We start from the raw sequence: 16,593 nt of genomic DNA, 5'->3' as shown, positions 1-16,593 counted from the left end.
GAGGGCCACAGTGTCTGCCCGTTTACGGTAACCCCAGTCCTGGAGGGCCATTGTAAGCCGGAAATCATTAACATTTGGTCTCATGCGGGAATACTGGAGACGGCATAAAGATGTTTCATCATAATCCCAGGTCAGAATATAGTAATGTTTGGTGTTATTCTGATTAGTTCAGTGCGACTGGTGTAATGGTCTAGTTTTTGTAACAGTCTACCTTTAATATCATAACCGTCCATGAGCCAAGGGGAAACTGGGCAAACGCTGTCTCTATAGAAGCCATTTGTTTTAGCCCCCTGACCACTGCCTGGTGGGGGTTTGGCTCTAAATTCCAGATGGATGGCCCATTATTAGGGTCAAGAACTAAGGCCTGGATTTTGGAGATAAGGAGAAGAAACCAAGCAATCTGGGGTTTTGTCTCCTTTTGTCTCCTTTCCTTTAATTCACCCAAATCAGGTTTATCCATGAGAGGCACAAAATTTACAGCATAATGCAGTTATCATGAAAACTTCCAACTACATTCATAGATATAATATCTTGCAACCTTTTCCCCCCAACCATCCGACATCTGATCCGCTCCTTACAGAACACACCTCAACCCACAGTCAGCCCTACGACCCTGGGTATCCAAAGGCAAAATGGGACTCAGGAAGGGCTGCCTTGTGTGAGAAACCTGAGAGCTGGGGCTTATGGTATGTGTCAAAGGAACAGAGGACAAACTATTTGGACTAACTTTGGGGGAGTCAGACCATTGGCTCCCAAGAATGTCTGCATCTAGAGAGACTGAGATATGGGGAAGATGGACTGTGGCTGTGGTGTGGGGGTGTTTTGGTTGAGGGGTCAGTAAGTTATGGGAAAAGAATGCTCCATGACTCACCACCTGGACACTATGGGAAAGGCTCAGGACACTCCCACAGTGCCCCTATTTGGACACTTCTGTCTTTACACCCTACACTTCTCCCCTGGGTTAATGGTGGACATTTCATGATAACTGCACCATAATAAGACATTAGGATAATCTGTTTGGTATGGATGTGATCCAGTAAAATCAAAGAATCGGATGAGATACATTTCATACCAAATGGAGTTTAATAAACCATAGTTTCAGTAACTCAAGGGAAAACCTACATATCCTCTCTGGTAATCATCTCATTTTCCCTACTTAACAACCCCCAAGGGTGGGGGTCTAAATTCCAGATTTGACCACCCCTCCAGGTTAATTTATGGCACTGCCGCCTGGTTTCAAACGTATGATTTGGCATAAAAGCAAGGGAGACAGACCAATCTGGGAAGATCGCATTTCCCACACGGCATATTCTATGTATGTGTAGCAGCGGAAGATCGCAATCGACTTCCCACACTGCAGATTCTGTGTATGTATATGTGTATGTATGTATAGGGAAGACCGTAACCGCCTTCCCACACTATGCACGTTCTACTGTATATACATTCTGTGTTTGTGTGTAGCCAAAGCAGGCTAGGTATGATTATTTACTCTATCTCTATTCTTAATTTGTGTATTTTGTAATTGACTATTGGTATTCTAAAGCTAATAACCTACCTGACTGCGAATAAATTAATTTATTTGTAACTTGGGTGATCTCCATGACTCTAATTCATCTTGTACTTTTTCAGCCTAAATTACAACTGAATACTCAGGGGGACAATATTGACCAAAAACCAACTGATCAGTGGCTTGGTACTTTAGTGGTGTTTCCAAGCTGGGAAAGGCAGCCAAGTTCGGCCCATAAAAAGGATTGGTGGTGCATGGCTCTTGTAATTTGATGCGAAGGGAACCCATGGGCGTTTCTACGCTGGTTCCTGTCAAATTAGCTCTAAGGAGCCCTCTAAATGCACACCGACCTGGGCTCGCAACCATCATGTCAATATAGTGCATGTATTGTGTTGGCTAGACCCTCAGCCTCTGAGTTCTCCACCGAACTGAGATTCAGCAATAATGCTAATCCCGGGAGCATATATTGAGTAATGGTGGCGCAGGTAAGAGACGAGTGTAATCACTCCCGAGGTTTCAAACCCAAATTTCTAAATTATACCTTAAATGGAGTCAGATAATGAAGGTAAATGTATTGGCCCTACTGTGGAGATTCTTGGTCAGCCCGGACCAGTAAAGAGCGGAAGGCAGAGTGGTACTACTGTTTTTGTAACGTGGCTTATTCATTGGCTGATCTAGACTCTCCGCATAGCGGCCATTATTATTTAACCCTACTATTATTTTTCCAGCAACACCAGAAGGACAAGCATGCAAATACCTTCGGCCCGCACTAAATTCCGTCGTTGGGTTAGCGTGGGGTTTTACACTGCAGTGTCTGCAGATTTAACTCCAGTCCTGGAGGGCCGCAGTGTCTGCAGGTTTAACTCCAGTTCTGGAGGGCCACAGTGTCTGCAGGTTTAACTCAAGTCCTGGAGGGCCACAGTGTCTGCAGGTTTAACTCCAGTGCTGGAGGGCCGCAGTGTCTGCAGGTTTAACTCCAGTCCTGAAGGGCCGCAGTGTCTGCAGGTTTAACTCTAGGCCTGGAGGGCCGCATAATCTGTGGGTTTAACTCCAGGCCTGAAGGGCCGCAGAGTCTGCAGGTACAATGAAGTTACAGAGAACAATGTGTGTGAAATCTGTAGCCAATCAATTACTTAAATTAATAACTCATGGAGAAATGAAGGTTGAATTGAAAAAGTTGCAGACTGGCAGACTTAATGTGTTCTCTCTTACCTACTTCAATTCATCAAGTAGGTAAGAGAGCTCACATGGACATTCATACAGTCTTCCAGAGTCCACCTGGGTGCAGACTTGACCGGATTTTGCCAGAAATCATGTACAGTACCGACTATAGATGCAGCCAATATTGAACGATTCTCTCCAAGAACAACAAACATAAAGCAATGTATTAATGTTTTATTCTAATTACAATAAACAGAATATATCAGTCCCTTGTTTGTACAAAAATACCGGAAAAGGTTACAATTAAGATTCATAAGCCATTCAGCTATTTACAGAATGAAGCAAAGCACATTATGAATACAGGATTTACCTCTTTAAAAAAAAAAAAAAAAAAAATCTTTTTTTTATTTCACATTCCCTGAAATTATATTATACATGTCTTGCTATTTTCCTTTTTACAGTGGCAAAGTCTTGCATTGTGACCGTGTATGCAAAGACCAGGACTGGGAAAAGATCAGGATTGGCGGAATTGTAGAATAAAAGTCAGTGTAGGGCGAGGTGTGGTAATGGGTGACCTGCTAAGATTAGGCTCCATTCAACTATACAGTAAAGAAAAATTAACTGTAAAAACCACAGTGATTTCTGGGAAATGTTTTCAAAGAAAACTGTGCGTCAAAACAAAAAAGGTATCTTAACAAAAAGTAATTAGCAGTTTGGTGTATTGTCAACTCAAATTCACCATGATGTGTGGATCACAAACAAAAAATGACACTGTTCAAAAAGACCAGTTTTCAACAGGCCCAATGTTCAACCCTGAGCAACCCAGTTCCATTCATGTCACTTAGAATTAGTCCATTCTTTTGCACTGGGTTTTCACTTCAGAACCAGTGAGTGATGTGTTGAGGTGATATGCATGAACAGTGAACTGTAACAAAACATATCTGAGGGTAGTGTTATGACTGGAAGTTGTGAAACAAATAAAACCTGTTAAGTTTAATAATGCTAAGATAAACATTTCAAAACTTTTATGAAAATGAGCTTATAAATTGAATTGTAGCTGAAGATAATCTTAAATAGCTTGTAACAATGTAGGCCCTATGCCTAGGGTCCAGTTTGTGATTTATAAACCAGCTTAATCAGCACAGATATACTCTTAAACAGTCATTTTATGTGACAAATGCCAAAAGTAATCAAATACAATAATCTTACTATGTACACATAACCAAAATCTTTAAAAAATGCACTAAAATAAATCAAGTTTCTTCATTTTATATGCAGTTATGATAAAAATTCAGTAAATAGTGATCTGTAACTTAAAATACAGTGTTGCATCTAATGTTACACATTTTACCATGTATTTATAATGTTCAAGAGTCATAAGGAGGGAGCATTTAACATTATAAAGCTCTGCATGATTCCAAGCTGGAAGACCATCACATATTTCATTGAAATAATTCTGAAGAATGGTGAGTATCAATGACTAACCTGGTGGGATGGAATTTTCAGGGTGAGAGCAACTGTGCATACACAGTGTATGAACAGACCTCTTAAAACAATACCTAGTGCTAACAATGACACCATACACATAATTCAGAGAAATTCTCATTTTTAAGCAAACACAAAAACAGATTATAGCCTGTTCCAAACTCAAAACATGGGTCTTGACTAAAGGCATATATAATGACTTGAATAGCAGGTGCCGAGTCACCTGCATCACACAATTCCAGCATGAAGCATAAAACAGATTGCCTTAATACTTTCAGAAGGCCACGGGTCTGAGAGTGAGCATGTGCATGCGTGTTTATGATATGTGTATGTAGTTCTCTAAATGGATGTAATTCAACATCACTTAATGAATAACAAAGATCTGAACTTTCTTCCTTTCTGAAACAAAAGCGTAGAAATGTACTGACATGCTGAAGGTCATCTGGCCAGAACAGCCTGTTAAGACACACCAGAGAATGATCAGGACATTTACAAAACATGTGCTTAACAAGTGAACAGTCGCAGAATATTTTGAAACTCAATCCATTTGAACAGTAACAACAACCCAACATTTCCCAACCCAACCCAACGTTTTGTTTAAAGGGTATGTGATTTGGTTAACATTTAGAAAAGACGTAGGGGTCTACACATAGTTTTCTGAGGGGTACTCTTTAAGTGCAGACCTGCCGAGAAATTCAATTGTACTGAACCACGTGAGACATGACTGTGAGCTCTGGCAGCTGAAATACTAGCCATTACCATCAACTGAAAAGATACATTTTAAATTTTGCTTCATTGCTGAAACATGGGCCACAAATGGTGTATCTTGGATTGTTTCAACTAAAGAGGACATAATCTGCTTAGCCTATTCTACAAATGAAACTAGAAAATTAAGCATGTGTGTGTGTGTGTGTGTGTGTGTGTGGGTGTGTGTGTGCATACGTGCATGCGTGTGCATGAACTGACGTTCAATAAATCGCTGGAAACAAAAAAGAGAAAAAAACCCTACATTTCAAGTAATTATTTAAATCCAGGTAAATAAATACAATTACTGAAACAATACTTAAAAATTGTTGAGTCATTTGCATTTCATTTAAATAATTTCACCCAAAGGAGCACTTTGTTAGTGTGGCTACTATAGTTCTCTCACTAGATGGCTCTTTCATCACGGTCTCAGTCAGAGGTTCCTTCCCGCTCAGTCCACCAGGCCCCACAGCACACTGCACTGCTGCTGTGTCTGACTTACAAGTAACTCAATCAGAGGAACACAAGATGTGAACAAACATCCATACTAGGCATTCACAGCAGTTCCAGTGGATTTCCCATTTCACCAGTTAAACCCAAAGTGGCCGTCTGCACGTCCCACAAATCCGTTCTGTCTTTCCTAACAAACTGAGGTCACAGCAGTGTGTTAGCGGGGATGTAGTGGTTATAGAGTAACTCAACATCCTGTGACAGAGGGATGGGGGGGGGGCCTCAGATTACCACCCACCCTCCACCCTCACTGGAGAACAGGGTCACCTGCTCTCCCGGATCACAGCAGACCAAGTGATTACCTTGCGGGGGATGGGGAGGCTGCTACAGGAATTGTCTGAGAGATGAAGATAAAATATTCCTGAATGGGAAATGTCATAAAGAGAACATTTTACCCACATAACTGAGCGAGTGAGGAGGAAGTGGAATGAGCACACTGTAACACTGCAGCAGAGAGCGGCGGGCTGAGAGAGAGACTCCTCCTCCCATCCAATCTGGGGAGCAGCTCTACAGACGGCTCACTGCCCAGGGAGTCGCCCCATACTTTCCCTGGGATCGAGGATTAGTCTCAGCCCAGATTTTCTCACAATCCAATTAACCGAGAGGGCTTTCTCATGGAAGGTGAAGAATGTCACTTAGTTTGCAGAATGTCATTTTCAGCTCCACGGAGACTGTTCTCGAGCCAGCAGGGGGAAACTTAATACTAAATGTCTAACAGATAAAAAAAACTTTAAAACGTAAACAACTTTGCATCTAGAAGAAATGGAGAACGGTTAAAAAATCCTATTGCTATTGGATTGTTGTGCATTTCCTGCCAGGGCCAAAGCAGTAGCTTGCCGATAATGCGGTCCCTGTATTGACACCACTCTGCTCAGTTTAACAAAACCAAAAACATACATTTTAATGAAATTTAAGACCCACCCCCCACTCATCCCAAAGGCAGGTCCCCACTGCTCATGATCAGGGGACTGTCAAGCTTTCAGAAAAAGGAAAAGAAAATTCAGTTTGTTGTTTGTAGGCAAAGTCAGGTCATAAGGCCACTATGGTGCACGGGTGTTTCAGCCTGCAAGGCAGAACTCCCCTGTTGAGCTGGTAAAACTCCACCAGCTGGATCAAGTCGGTGAATTTGGTGGAGCCATCATCAAGACTGAAGAAGATCTGTCCATCCTCTTCACACTGAAGTGCCAACAAAAGAACAGAGCAAAGCAGAGAGGGATTATCAAAGGAAACTCCAAATTTGATATTTTATCAGATTCAAAAAGCAAACCATTTCATGTAATGATTTTCTTTCTGAATCATATGGCAAAGAAGAAACATTTGTGCAAAGAAAGTTGTATTTCATACTTGATGCATAGAAAATCATCATCAAACATCCAGCATGACAAGAAATGCTGCATCACTTTTTATCCCATATGGCTAAAATGGACATGTTCTTTCCAACTTTTAAATGCCAATGCAACATTCACAACTGCCACAACCTGACATAATTAAGAGAACAGTAAATATGTGAATACAGTGAGCTCCATAATGTTTTAGACATATTGTTTTTCTGGATTTGGCTCTGTATTCCACAATTTGAGACATGTGATCAAACAATTGCACACACTTGGTATTTGTATATAGAGGTTTCACTAGATTACATTACCTTACAGCACTTGTTATACTTAGCCCCCATTTCAAGGCATCATAATGTTTGGGACATATTAATGTCATGTAAATTAAAGTATTTATGTTGCTTGAACCCACCAGGTGCAACTGTATCTTCTCAGGTGATGCTCTGCCAGGCCTGTACTACAGCCACCTTCAGCACCTGCTTGTTTTCTCTTGCATATGAAATGCAATTGGATTCAGGTCAGGTGAATTACCAGTCAAGAATATTTCAGCTTTGGGCATTGAAAAACTTGCTTTAGGAGTGTTTTTGGGATCATTGTCTTGATGTAGAATGAAGCACTGTCCAATGAGTTTAGAGGAATTTGCTTGAACTAGTGCAGATAATATGTTCCTGTACACTTCAAAATTCATTCTGCTAGTTATCAGCACTTATATCATCAAGAGAATTGAGCCAGTCCATGTTGCGCCATACATACCAAAACTTTAACACCCACACAACCGTATTTCACAGATTAGGGGGATGCTTTGAAACTTGGGCAGTTCCTTTTGGTCTCCAGAAAGTGAATTTTGGTCTCACCTATCTACAAGCCTTTTTTTCCAGAACACTGCAGGCTCTCTGAGAAACAGACTTAGCAGACTAACCTGGCCATCCTGTTTTTGTAACTTTTGTTTGTGAAGTCACCTGCAGACAGTAGTCACAGACACATCCATACCTCTCTCCTGAAGTGTTTCTGATCAGACAAGTGTTTGTGGCTTTTTCTTAATTATGGTCATCAACTGTAGTTGTATGGTCATCAACTGTAGAGGTCTTGCTTGGCCTACCAGGCCCTTTACTGAGCGTACCAGCGCTCTCTCTTCTTACTGATATTCCAAATAGTTGATTTTGGTAAGCCTATTCTTCTCTTTTTCTTACTTTGTCTCAGCCTCATAATGGCTTCCTTGGCTTTCACTACCTCAACCCTGGTCCTTATGTTGACAAAAGCCAATAAAGGCAATCAAAAGCCTAGAATCAAGGCTAGATGCACAAAGCTCTCTTATATCTACACTGTGTGATTGACACACAGTGACACACCTGACTAGTCAGAAACACCCATGAAGTCATTTGTCCCAAACACTGTAGCAGTGTTACAGTCGGTGAAATAAAAATACTCTGCAATAAAAGCTGAGAGTGCAGAGCCAAATCAAGAAAATACCTTTGTCCCAACCATTATGGAGCTCTAAGTGCTAAACGAATTAAATATGTTGCTAGTGAGTTTAAAAACATCTAAAAAAAAAAATTATTAGGTACGGTTCAATTCAAGTGACAGTAAATATATATTTACACACATGCACACACAGAGTACTGTTTTTACAAAAGTTCCGAGCGGGGGAACTCACCGGCAAGATCTGGAAATGTTTGATTTTCTGGTGATGGCACAGTGTGAGCACAAAAGCCTTGGGATTACTCTGGCTGTCCCGTAGGAGGAATAACCTGGCTCAGAAACACAGAGAACACAGCCATGAAAACCCCTGTAAACTGAGCTTTCATGCATTCCCAGTGTTGTCCCCCCTAGCGTGTGAGTGCAGAGGCTCCTCTCACCCGTCCACTTGGCCCTGCTGCATGGCCATCCGGTGCGACTCTTCTCTAGTGATGCGGCCGTGAAACCACAGCTGGGTCCTGTGAATGACTGAGCCCACAGAGACAGAAACCACTCAGAAAGCTGTTCAGAAAGGCAGCGTACGCCCCTCTGCATGAGAAGCTGGAGCATGACTCAGAAGGCAAGCTCACCTGTGCTCAGAGAAGAGGGGTGGAGCGGACTGGGGCTCCCGAGGATGTTCATTCTCTGGCTCCGCTTCTGAAACAGACAGAAGTTCATATTACTCAAATCACACCATAGCGTGTCATGGGGATACTGTGAAGTAGGAGACTGTCTATCAGATGAGACGTTGAAACAAGAGGTTCTGACTCACTGTGGTCATTACAGATCGCATGGCGCTCTTCACAAAGAGTAGGGGGTTCACCAATAATGTCCTGGCTAAATTCCCAACCCTGGCTCTTTCAACCTGCCACCAAATTATCCCCTGATTCAATTGGCAAGAAAACATTGTTCTCTCCCTCTCCACCTCAGCTTGTGCGTGGTGAGTGTTCTGGTGTAAAATAGCAGCCGTACATCACCCAGGTGGGTGCTACACATTGACGGTGATTGCGAGTTTCCCTCTCATCACTGGAAGCTCTTTGAGTGTCTAAAAATGGTTATAAAATATAATGTAATTATCTATCTATCGATCTATGCCACAGCCCCTGGAGTACTGCTCTTTCCGTCTTACACTGTAGGTTGTAATAGTGGTTACCCTGCATTTGTACCAGCTGCCACATACCAACATGAACACTGAAACATATTCTCCTCCACATAACCCCTGACCTGCTACAGCTCAGTACATTACAGTTATTTAGCTGACCCTCCACAGTTGAGTGGTGGGTGTGATTATATGGTGTCAGGCTGGTAAGACTCACCCTCCATGCATGTCCTTCCTCCATGGCAGCACTCTGAGCCTCCAGAGGGTTGGCGATCACCCGCCCTATTCTCCCTGAGAAATCCATGGCAACCAGAGAATTCTCTGAGACACTCCGCTAGGAAGATACGCAACATAAGTAACAGCACACTTAGAACACTGGAATAACAGTTGGTGTACTGGAGCAAAAACCACCAGCATGCCACACGCAGGACCTAGAAACATAATTAACACATTTTTGAATCAGTATAGCAGACAAAATGAACCAGAGTGACTTATGATTCACTTTTATAAATACACGCTTTCCATTTATTTTTATTTGAATGTGTTTTTCAAAAGAATATTTACAGAAGCAATTCATGCCATCTCTTGCTAACAGGCTAATAGGAACAGCAGCAGTGTCTTACCAATCACAAAATGCCTACCAGCTGTTGAGCGGTTTATGTTAATATGATCTGGAAACATTGCCCTGCAGCCCTCATATACTGTATACACTGGGAATCAAAAACAGGATCTTACCACCGGTGTGGAAAAGTGGGACAACAGTGCCTTTCTCTGCTGCGGGATCTTGTAGTTCTGATAGAGCAAAATGCCATACTAGAAAAGGGGAAGATCAACCAGAGAGAGATTATTAATTTTCTTTATTGATGTATGAATTTCAGATTTTCTTTACTACCAAGTATAATACCATTCAGTCAGTATACAACAGTATGAGACAAGGCAAAAAGAAAAACATACAGGGATGATTTCAAAAGCCTTATAAAAAAGGCATTACTTTTCAAACATACTTTATACTGAGAGTGGTATTCTGCATTTGACAAGCACAAAGACGCATTGGATTGGAGGAAGAAATTACAAGTGAAACAGAACTCAGAAATACCACACTTACCTATAGGGGGAGCAATGCCCCACAAACACAGATGGCGGACTCTTTAACACAAAAGACTTCTTTATAGAGGGGAATGTCTGAGCCCTTATAAAAGACTGTAAATATTTGTCTTCCTCCCAGTATGAGCGTGATTGGGTTTACTCCGTATACCTTGAAGAGCCTGAATGCGGTCATCCAGCAGGTCCGACTCTGCTCATCCTCCGCACACAGCATCCGCGACTCCTTTCCCTCATTCCGCACCTTATTGGGCTGTCAATCAATAGGGAAATGTTTCAAAAATTACATTGTAGTTCTTATATTCCAACATATTCCCGTATTCCAACTGCTATTCGAATAGTCAATGCAAATCTGCAGGTTGAATCATATTTATTTTAGCATAGACAAGGTAGCATAGACAGTATGCTTAATAGTTTGTTGCATTTAGCATTTTATTTTCTGCTACTTTATTTTACTTGTATTTAAAGGTATTCAGTAAAGTATGTGCTCATTTTTATTTATGTATTTTATGTTCTTGGATGCGTCATAGTACAGCAATGCTGATGATCATGTTAATGTTAATCTCTGCACACTTCTCCCTATTATTGCACTGCTGCTTTTTAGTGCTGTTGTCTAACTGCTACATACTGGAAGTTCTCCCGTTTTCTCTGCAGTTTGACATGCTCGACCTCAGCAGGCCTATGTGCTGTCAGTTGGACCCAATCCTGAAACCAATCCTACCTCTGATATTGCTGGCAAGTGACAACTATACAACCTAGCACTGTCCCCACAGGTTAGCATGGTGTTCTGGCATGCTACTCAGATGTCACCAGATCACCGTTTCCAAAACCTGGTTTTACCACACAACCTAACGCTCCTTGCCTAGTGGCCTTGGTCAGCTCTGTAACAGCAAGTGTAACTTTGTCATATGTCTTTTGCGTAACAAAAGCTGGAGAAAATAAATTAATAAATTAATAAATACATGAATTAATGAAGCAACCATTATGTTCCCACACCTAAATGCCACCTGGCTCCTCCCCACAGCCCCACTGAGGAGGATTGTGGGATTTGGTAGGTGGGGTGATGCAGGAAGGTCAAACACCCTGACCCCACTGAAGCTGATCCCAATCCTGAGGGATAAGGGCTTCAACAGGACAGGTCTTGGATTTGAGGAGGGGGGCCCCCATTTTAAGAGACAATTTGTTTTTGATTAATTTGAAATCTGAAAGTGGGTTGATGGAGAAGGATGACCACAAAAGCCCCATGCAGGCGTGTGAGATTAATCTGGCTGAGCTGAAAATAAGAGGCTCTTCAATCACCGCCGATAGCTAACAGGTTCTCCAGGGGATAATACAGAGGAACGGAGGGAAAACCTCCACTTCAGAAGTGTGACAGTAGCCCTGTCATCTGCATTGACACTGAAGTGAAACATCAAACAGGCAGATTCCATGTATAGCAGGCCAGAGAGAGCAGGGCACGTTCCCATCAGAACATGCATCAGAACCCCCACTCCTATGATGTTTAAACTGAGCAATACCACAAACTCACCTTTATACAGAACTCATAGTCAGTTGGTGCACTGTGCAGCTTCCTGCCGGTTATGACAGTGAAGATGTTGCTGTCCTCGAAGTCTGATAGCAATTGCAGATGCCTGGGCTCCTGTAAGTCAGCAGCTACATCGTTTTACAGCAAACAGAGGAAATAACATAGCTAATAGCTACTACTAAGACCAAGCCAAGGCTAATGCTTATAACAGACTGTGCAGAGGTCTGTTGGAGAGCACACTGTATTTCCTGCAGGAGACAAAAATAATTTTCCCACTGTGCCTATGAAGCAAAAATTCACATGCCGTACACATTGTTAAATCCCATGCAACATAAAACATGAGCTGTTTGATGGGGAATCAATTCAGTAAGAGAAAGAATGTATCAAAAAAGGCAAAGTTTGTACCTTTGATGTTCCTTTTGTTGAATAGTACAACCCTGACCGTCTGAGAAACATATACATCTTCTTCCAGGACCTCCTGCCCATCTCCTTCACATAAAGGAAGCCCTGAATTTCAGGACAACTGCTGGAGTTCAAGAAATTCTGAAAAGGAAGAGATGTTGGTAATACAGTTCTGATTATGTGAGCTCATCATATGACTGGATCCAAGGAGCTGAATCTGTAGAGATAAACTAGACAGCCATTTGAATTTCACCGCAAATGTAGTTTTTTCATCTATCTAGTACTGCAGAAAAGACAGAATTCTTTCTGACAGGAATTCAACAAGGAGCTGGAAACATTCCGGAGGGATTTTGGTTCATGCGGACTCATTTGGAGTCAGCAGAACTCAATTTGGAGATAGCCAAGGCCAAACGTGTTCCAGCTGTTCAGTGGTAAGGGGCTTTTATGACCCAGCCTGGTCCCAGTTGTACAGTGGAAAGGTGGTATTATAACCCAGCCTGGTCCCAGCTGTACAGTGGAAATGGGGTAGTATGACTCAACCTGGTATTATGACCCAGCACAGATTGGTTATTTTGAGGACTGTGCCAGCGGTACAGTGTGCTAGTATGTGTGATCATACCTGTAGAAGCTGTGAAGGGGGGATTGGGCTGCTAGTCTCCTGACTCCACGCAATCATCTGGTCTGGGAAGAAGTTCTGTTAATAAAACAATAGACGTTTACCAGGAAATATGGATTATTAATGGTCCCCACATATACCAAGCTTGTAGTAAAGGGCACACTTTTTAAAATGGTTTAAAATACTCATATACGGTAGAGAGACCTAAATTCATGAAGGTAGTACTAAGACGTCATGACCCTAAACACTGTGGCCCTGTCTTGATCCTAGTTACCATGACCACAACCCTCCTGGTCCTCTCGGGTCACTGTAACTAGTCACTGTAACCACAACCAATCTTCTTCAATATCAGTCATTGTGACGGGAAACAGGGATGACTTCCTTCCAGCAATACAACAAATATAAGTGAAAATATTATTATAATTTCGCTGATACCACAATCACAAAATATGCAAACAATAGAGTCCAAAAAACATAATCAGAAAAGAACAGATGACAAGTGTAAAGGGGATAAATGACCATTGGTGTGTGGTTCTGAGCAGATCTATCTGTAAGTTTCTTACAGATGCTAAATTAAATGACTTTTTGCAGTCAGTCACTGGTTACATAACATTAAGCCATTTTGCACCATTGAACTGAAGCAAGCTGCCAGTTCACACACCACACCCCTTTGGAGAGCGACACCCCCTTGACTCAATGATACATTCCTCTTCTCTGTGTTGATGAATCACTTTCTGCTTCTGCCCATTTCAGAAAGTTGTAATTTTCTATACTGACACTTTTCTTAAAGATCTGTATCATGCTTTATCAGAATTCTTCAGGCATGTTCCACAGTAATTGAAAAGACAAGCAACAAGAGCAACCAAGTCTTGGCAGGTACTTAGTACTCCAGTAATAGTCTGAATACATTAGCCTTTCAATTTCTTTTCTCAATTTATTCTCTTAAATTGAAAGAAGTAATTGTCTTAAATCTGGAAGTAGGGTATTTTTGTAGCCCATACTCACATTCATTGTGTGGAAACAAACAGGGAGCACACAAAGTGGCAAAAATGCATGAAATTCTTGACCAAATTGCTTACACGTGTGCACACACAAATGAAGCAATTGCTCATTTCCTTGGACAGGCAAGGACATTTTAGGAAATGCAAGGAGAGAAAACTCACCAAGGGATTTGTAAAGAATTCGTATTTGGCGTAGTTCTTCCTGAAGAGAAACCTGCTTTCGCTTGTCATCGCTGCCTGAACGTGTGCCACCATCTCGTGGTCTTCAAGACACCTCTCTGTGGTGGAGAGAGCACTCAGCTAGGGACAGAACCTACACAGAGCCTACAGTGCACACACAGCCATGCACAGCATGTCCGTGCTGTTCAGCACTCCAGTATAAAACAATATAAAAGTGATTTTTCAACCGCAAAAATTCCGCAATCTCAATGACATTTCACAGGTGGACAACAATTGCCACAGGCTTGTCAAATACTGAAGTTGGCATAGCTACATTACACCATTACACAGTGTTCTGCTTCACTTATGCACTTCCACTACCACTTTATGTCTTCCATCCTTCCAAGCAGAGGAACAAAAGTTGTTACCAAAACTGCAGATGACATTATGTTTGCCTTCAAAAGTTACTAACATTCAAACAAGCAACTACCCAAACAAACTTTGGCTGCATCGGAGATATTGTTGGAACTCCAAAATGGCTAAAGGAGATATTTTTTGACGATGAGACAAGATGATTCAACGGCACAATTTTTTAAAGGAGAGAAGCCCACCGATTTTCTTCCCATTTTTTACTCTATCCAGACAGGGGAAAAGCCAAAAACATAAGCGACAGAGAACGGATCACAGATTAGATGCAGCTGCATGAGGAAAGTGAAAGTGAAAGGAAAATAATTGCTCGAAAACAACTATCAAAATCACACAGGCACTTAAAGATTTATGTTTGAGGAAAAGTAAAATGAAGCTCCACAAGTGTTTCTGTCAATCCTTTCGCTGTCAGAAAACAGCCCAATGTGATGGGTCCGAATGGATATGCAGCTGTGAAAAGGCTACTACTGAGAAAAGAGAAAATAAACTAAATGGAAGAAAATTTGCACTAGTACACGGAAACCGGACTGAGTAAGGCCTTATGGGCCGATGAGTATATTAGCAGTTCATGCTTGAAAATCTACCACTTTGTCAGAATTAAGGCAGTTCTGCAAAGAAAAGTGGGCTAAAACCCCTCCACAATGATTTCAATTTTTGATATCAAGTTATAGGAAGCGTTTAAGTTTAAGAGGGCAATTACTTTTTCACATGGGTTATATGCATTTCATGTTCTCAGTGTAGGTGCTCAGTATTTGGACAGCGGTACAACTTTGTGTTCTTTTGGCTTTGTACTCCAGCACATTGGATTTGAAATGAAGCAACGAGTAATGAGGTTAAATAATGAGGTTAAAATTCAGCATGTCACCTTTAATTTGAGGGTATTTACATCCATATGAGGTCAATAGTGTAGGAATCACATCCCTTTCTATACAAAGTCCCTAGATTTTAGGGAACCAAAAGTAATTGGACAGTTGGCTTCTCAGTTGTTTCTGATTAGTCAGGTATGCTTCTTTAGTGCAGGTATAACCTCATATTCAGTTTAATTTTAAATCCAATGTGCTGGAGCACAGAGCCCAAAGCACGGAAATTGTACCACTGTCCAAATACTTACGGATGGCACTGCCTTGGAAACGGGGCTGGGTAATGCGGTTTACAGTTTCACTTCCATCTGGGGCACTGCAGATGTACCCCTGAGCAAGGTACGTGATCTGTATAAAGGGACTGCAAGTACAAATGTGAGCATGTAAATCACAATGGAGATGAAATTACCTCAAGCAGACAATGCGCTTTTGTTTTAAAATGGCACTCTAAATGCCCCCCTCTCTCCCCACCACAACAGCAGCTCCAGAGAGGCTCAGAGCCCGCCTCTCCTCCGCCCACCAGACGCATCCGCCCCGTTAGCGTAGCGAAGCAGGCGCAGTGTGAGCTGCTGGGCCCTTACCTAGCCCCAGGACGGGGTGCTGCTCCACCAGTGCCCAGCTGCTGTCGTTCAGACAGTGGCTCTTGTACACCAGCAGCTGGCAGAGGTCGCGCGCTGTCATGTCTGCCGGGATTTCCACCACTTTCCGCGTACCGTCTTCGCTGAAAACTTTAATGATCTACAATGGACAGAAACGAAGAGTCAGAGTGTATCCAGCCTGCGTTCAGCGATCACACAACAGACAATATGTAGGGCTCGACTTGCAGTACATACACAGAACATGCGCGGAACGCGAGACACATTCTGGAAATGCGGAGAACATTCTACGTGTATGTAGATCGCACACAGAACAATGGGCACGCACACAGGACATGTTTGATCACTCGTAGAAGAATCGAGCACAATGTTGGAGAGGTGGAGCTGGTCCGCTCTGCGGAAATATCCACATTCCTTAAAGGACGTTATTCCCTTCAGCTTTTTTCTCCACCCCCCCATCACAAACAGTCACTTCTCAAACTACTGAAAGCACTGCGTTCCCTCGAATAAAGCCCTGAATTTAGACCTGCAGCTCTCATCAGAGTCCTGTTTCCGGTTCAGACAGCACAGGCTGCGTCTGAAACCGGGATCGAAGACCACCTGTTCCTGTCC

The 16,593-nt window shown here is 42.2% G+C and overlaps 1 protein-coding gene across 4 annotated transcripts in view; it reads right to left on the bottom strand.

Annotated features, from left to right (window-relative positions):
* Positions 1–2,887: 2,887 nt before the first annotated feature.
* grb10b (growth factor receptor-bound protein 10b) overlaps positions 2,888–16,593 on the bottom strand; it is a 65,445-nt gene continuing 51,739 nt past the window's right edge. For all 4 annotated transcript variants that reach the window (XM_061218690.1, XM_061218682.1, XM_061218673.1 and 1 more), the window contains 12 exons: positions 15,967–16,123; positions 14,103–14,218; positions 12,943–13,017; positions 12,327–12,464; positions 11,925–12,035; positions 10,551–10,649; positions 10,031–10,108; positions 9,513–9,629; positions 8,787–8,853; positions 8,598–8,685; positions 8,396–8,489; positions 2,888–6,583 (listed from right to left, as the gene is read on the bottom strand). In XM_061218690.1, the coding sequence (XP_061074674.1) occupies positions 6,437–6,583; positions 8,396–8,489; positions 8,598–8,685; positions 8,787–8,853; positions 9,513–9,629; positions 10,031–10,108; positions 10,551–10,649; positions 11,925–12,035; positions 12,327–12,464; positions 12,943–13,017; positions 14,103–14,218; positions 15,967–16,123 (1,287 nt within the window). In that variant the 3' untranslated portion in view covers positions 2,888–6,436. The remainder of the gene's footprint in view (positions 6,584–8,395; positions 8,490–8,597; positions 8,686–8,786; positions 8,854–9,512; positions 9,630–10,030; positions 10,109–10,550; positions 10,650–11,924; positions 12,036–12,326; positions 12,465–12,942; positions 13,018–14,102; positions 14,219–15,966; positions 16,124–16,593) is intronic.

This window comes from Conger conger, chromosome 1 (assembly GCF_963514075.1).
Source record: "Conger conger chromosome 1, fConCon1.1, whole genome shotgun sequence".
NCBI lineage: Eukaryota > Metazoa > Chordata > Actinopteri > Anguilliformes > Congridae > Conger > Conger conger.
This window is presented reverse-complemented; position numbering and strand designations above follow the sequence as displayed.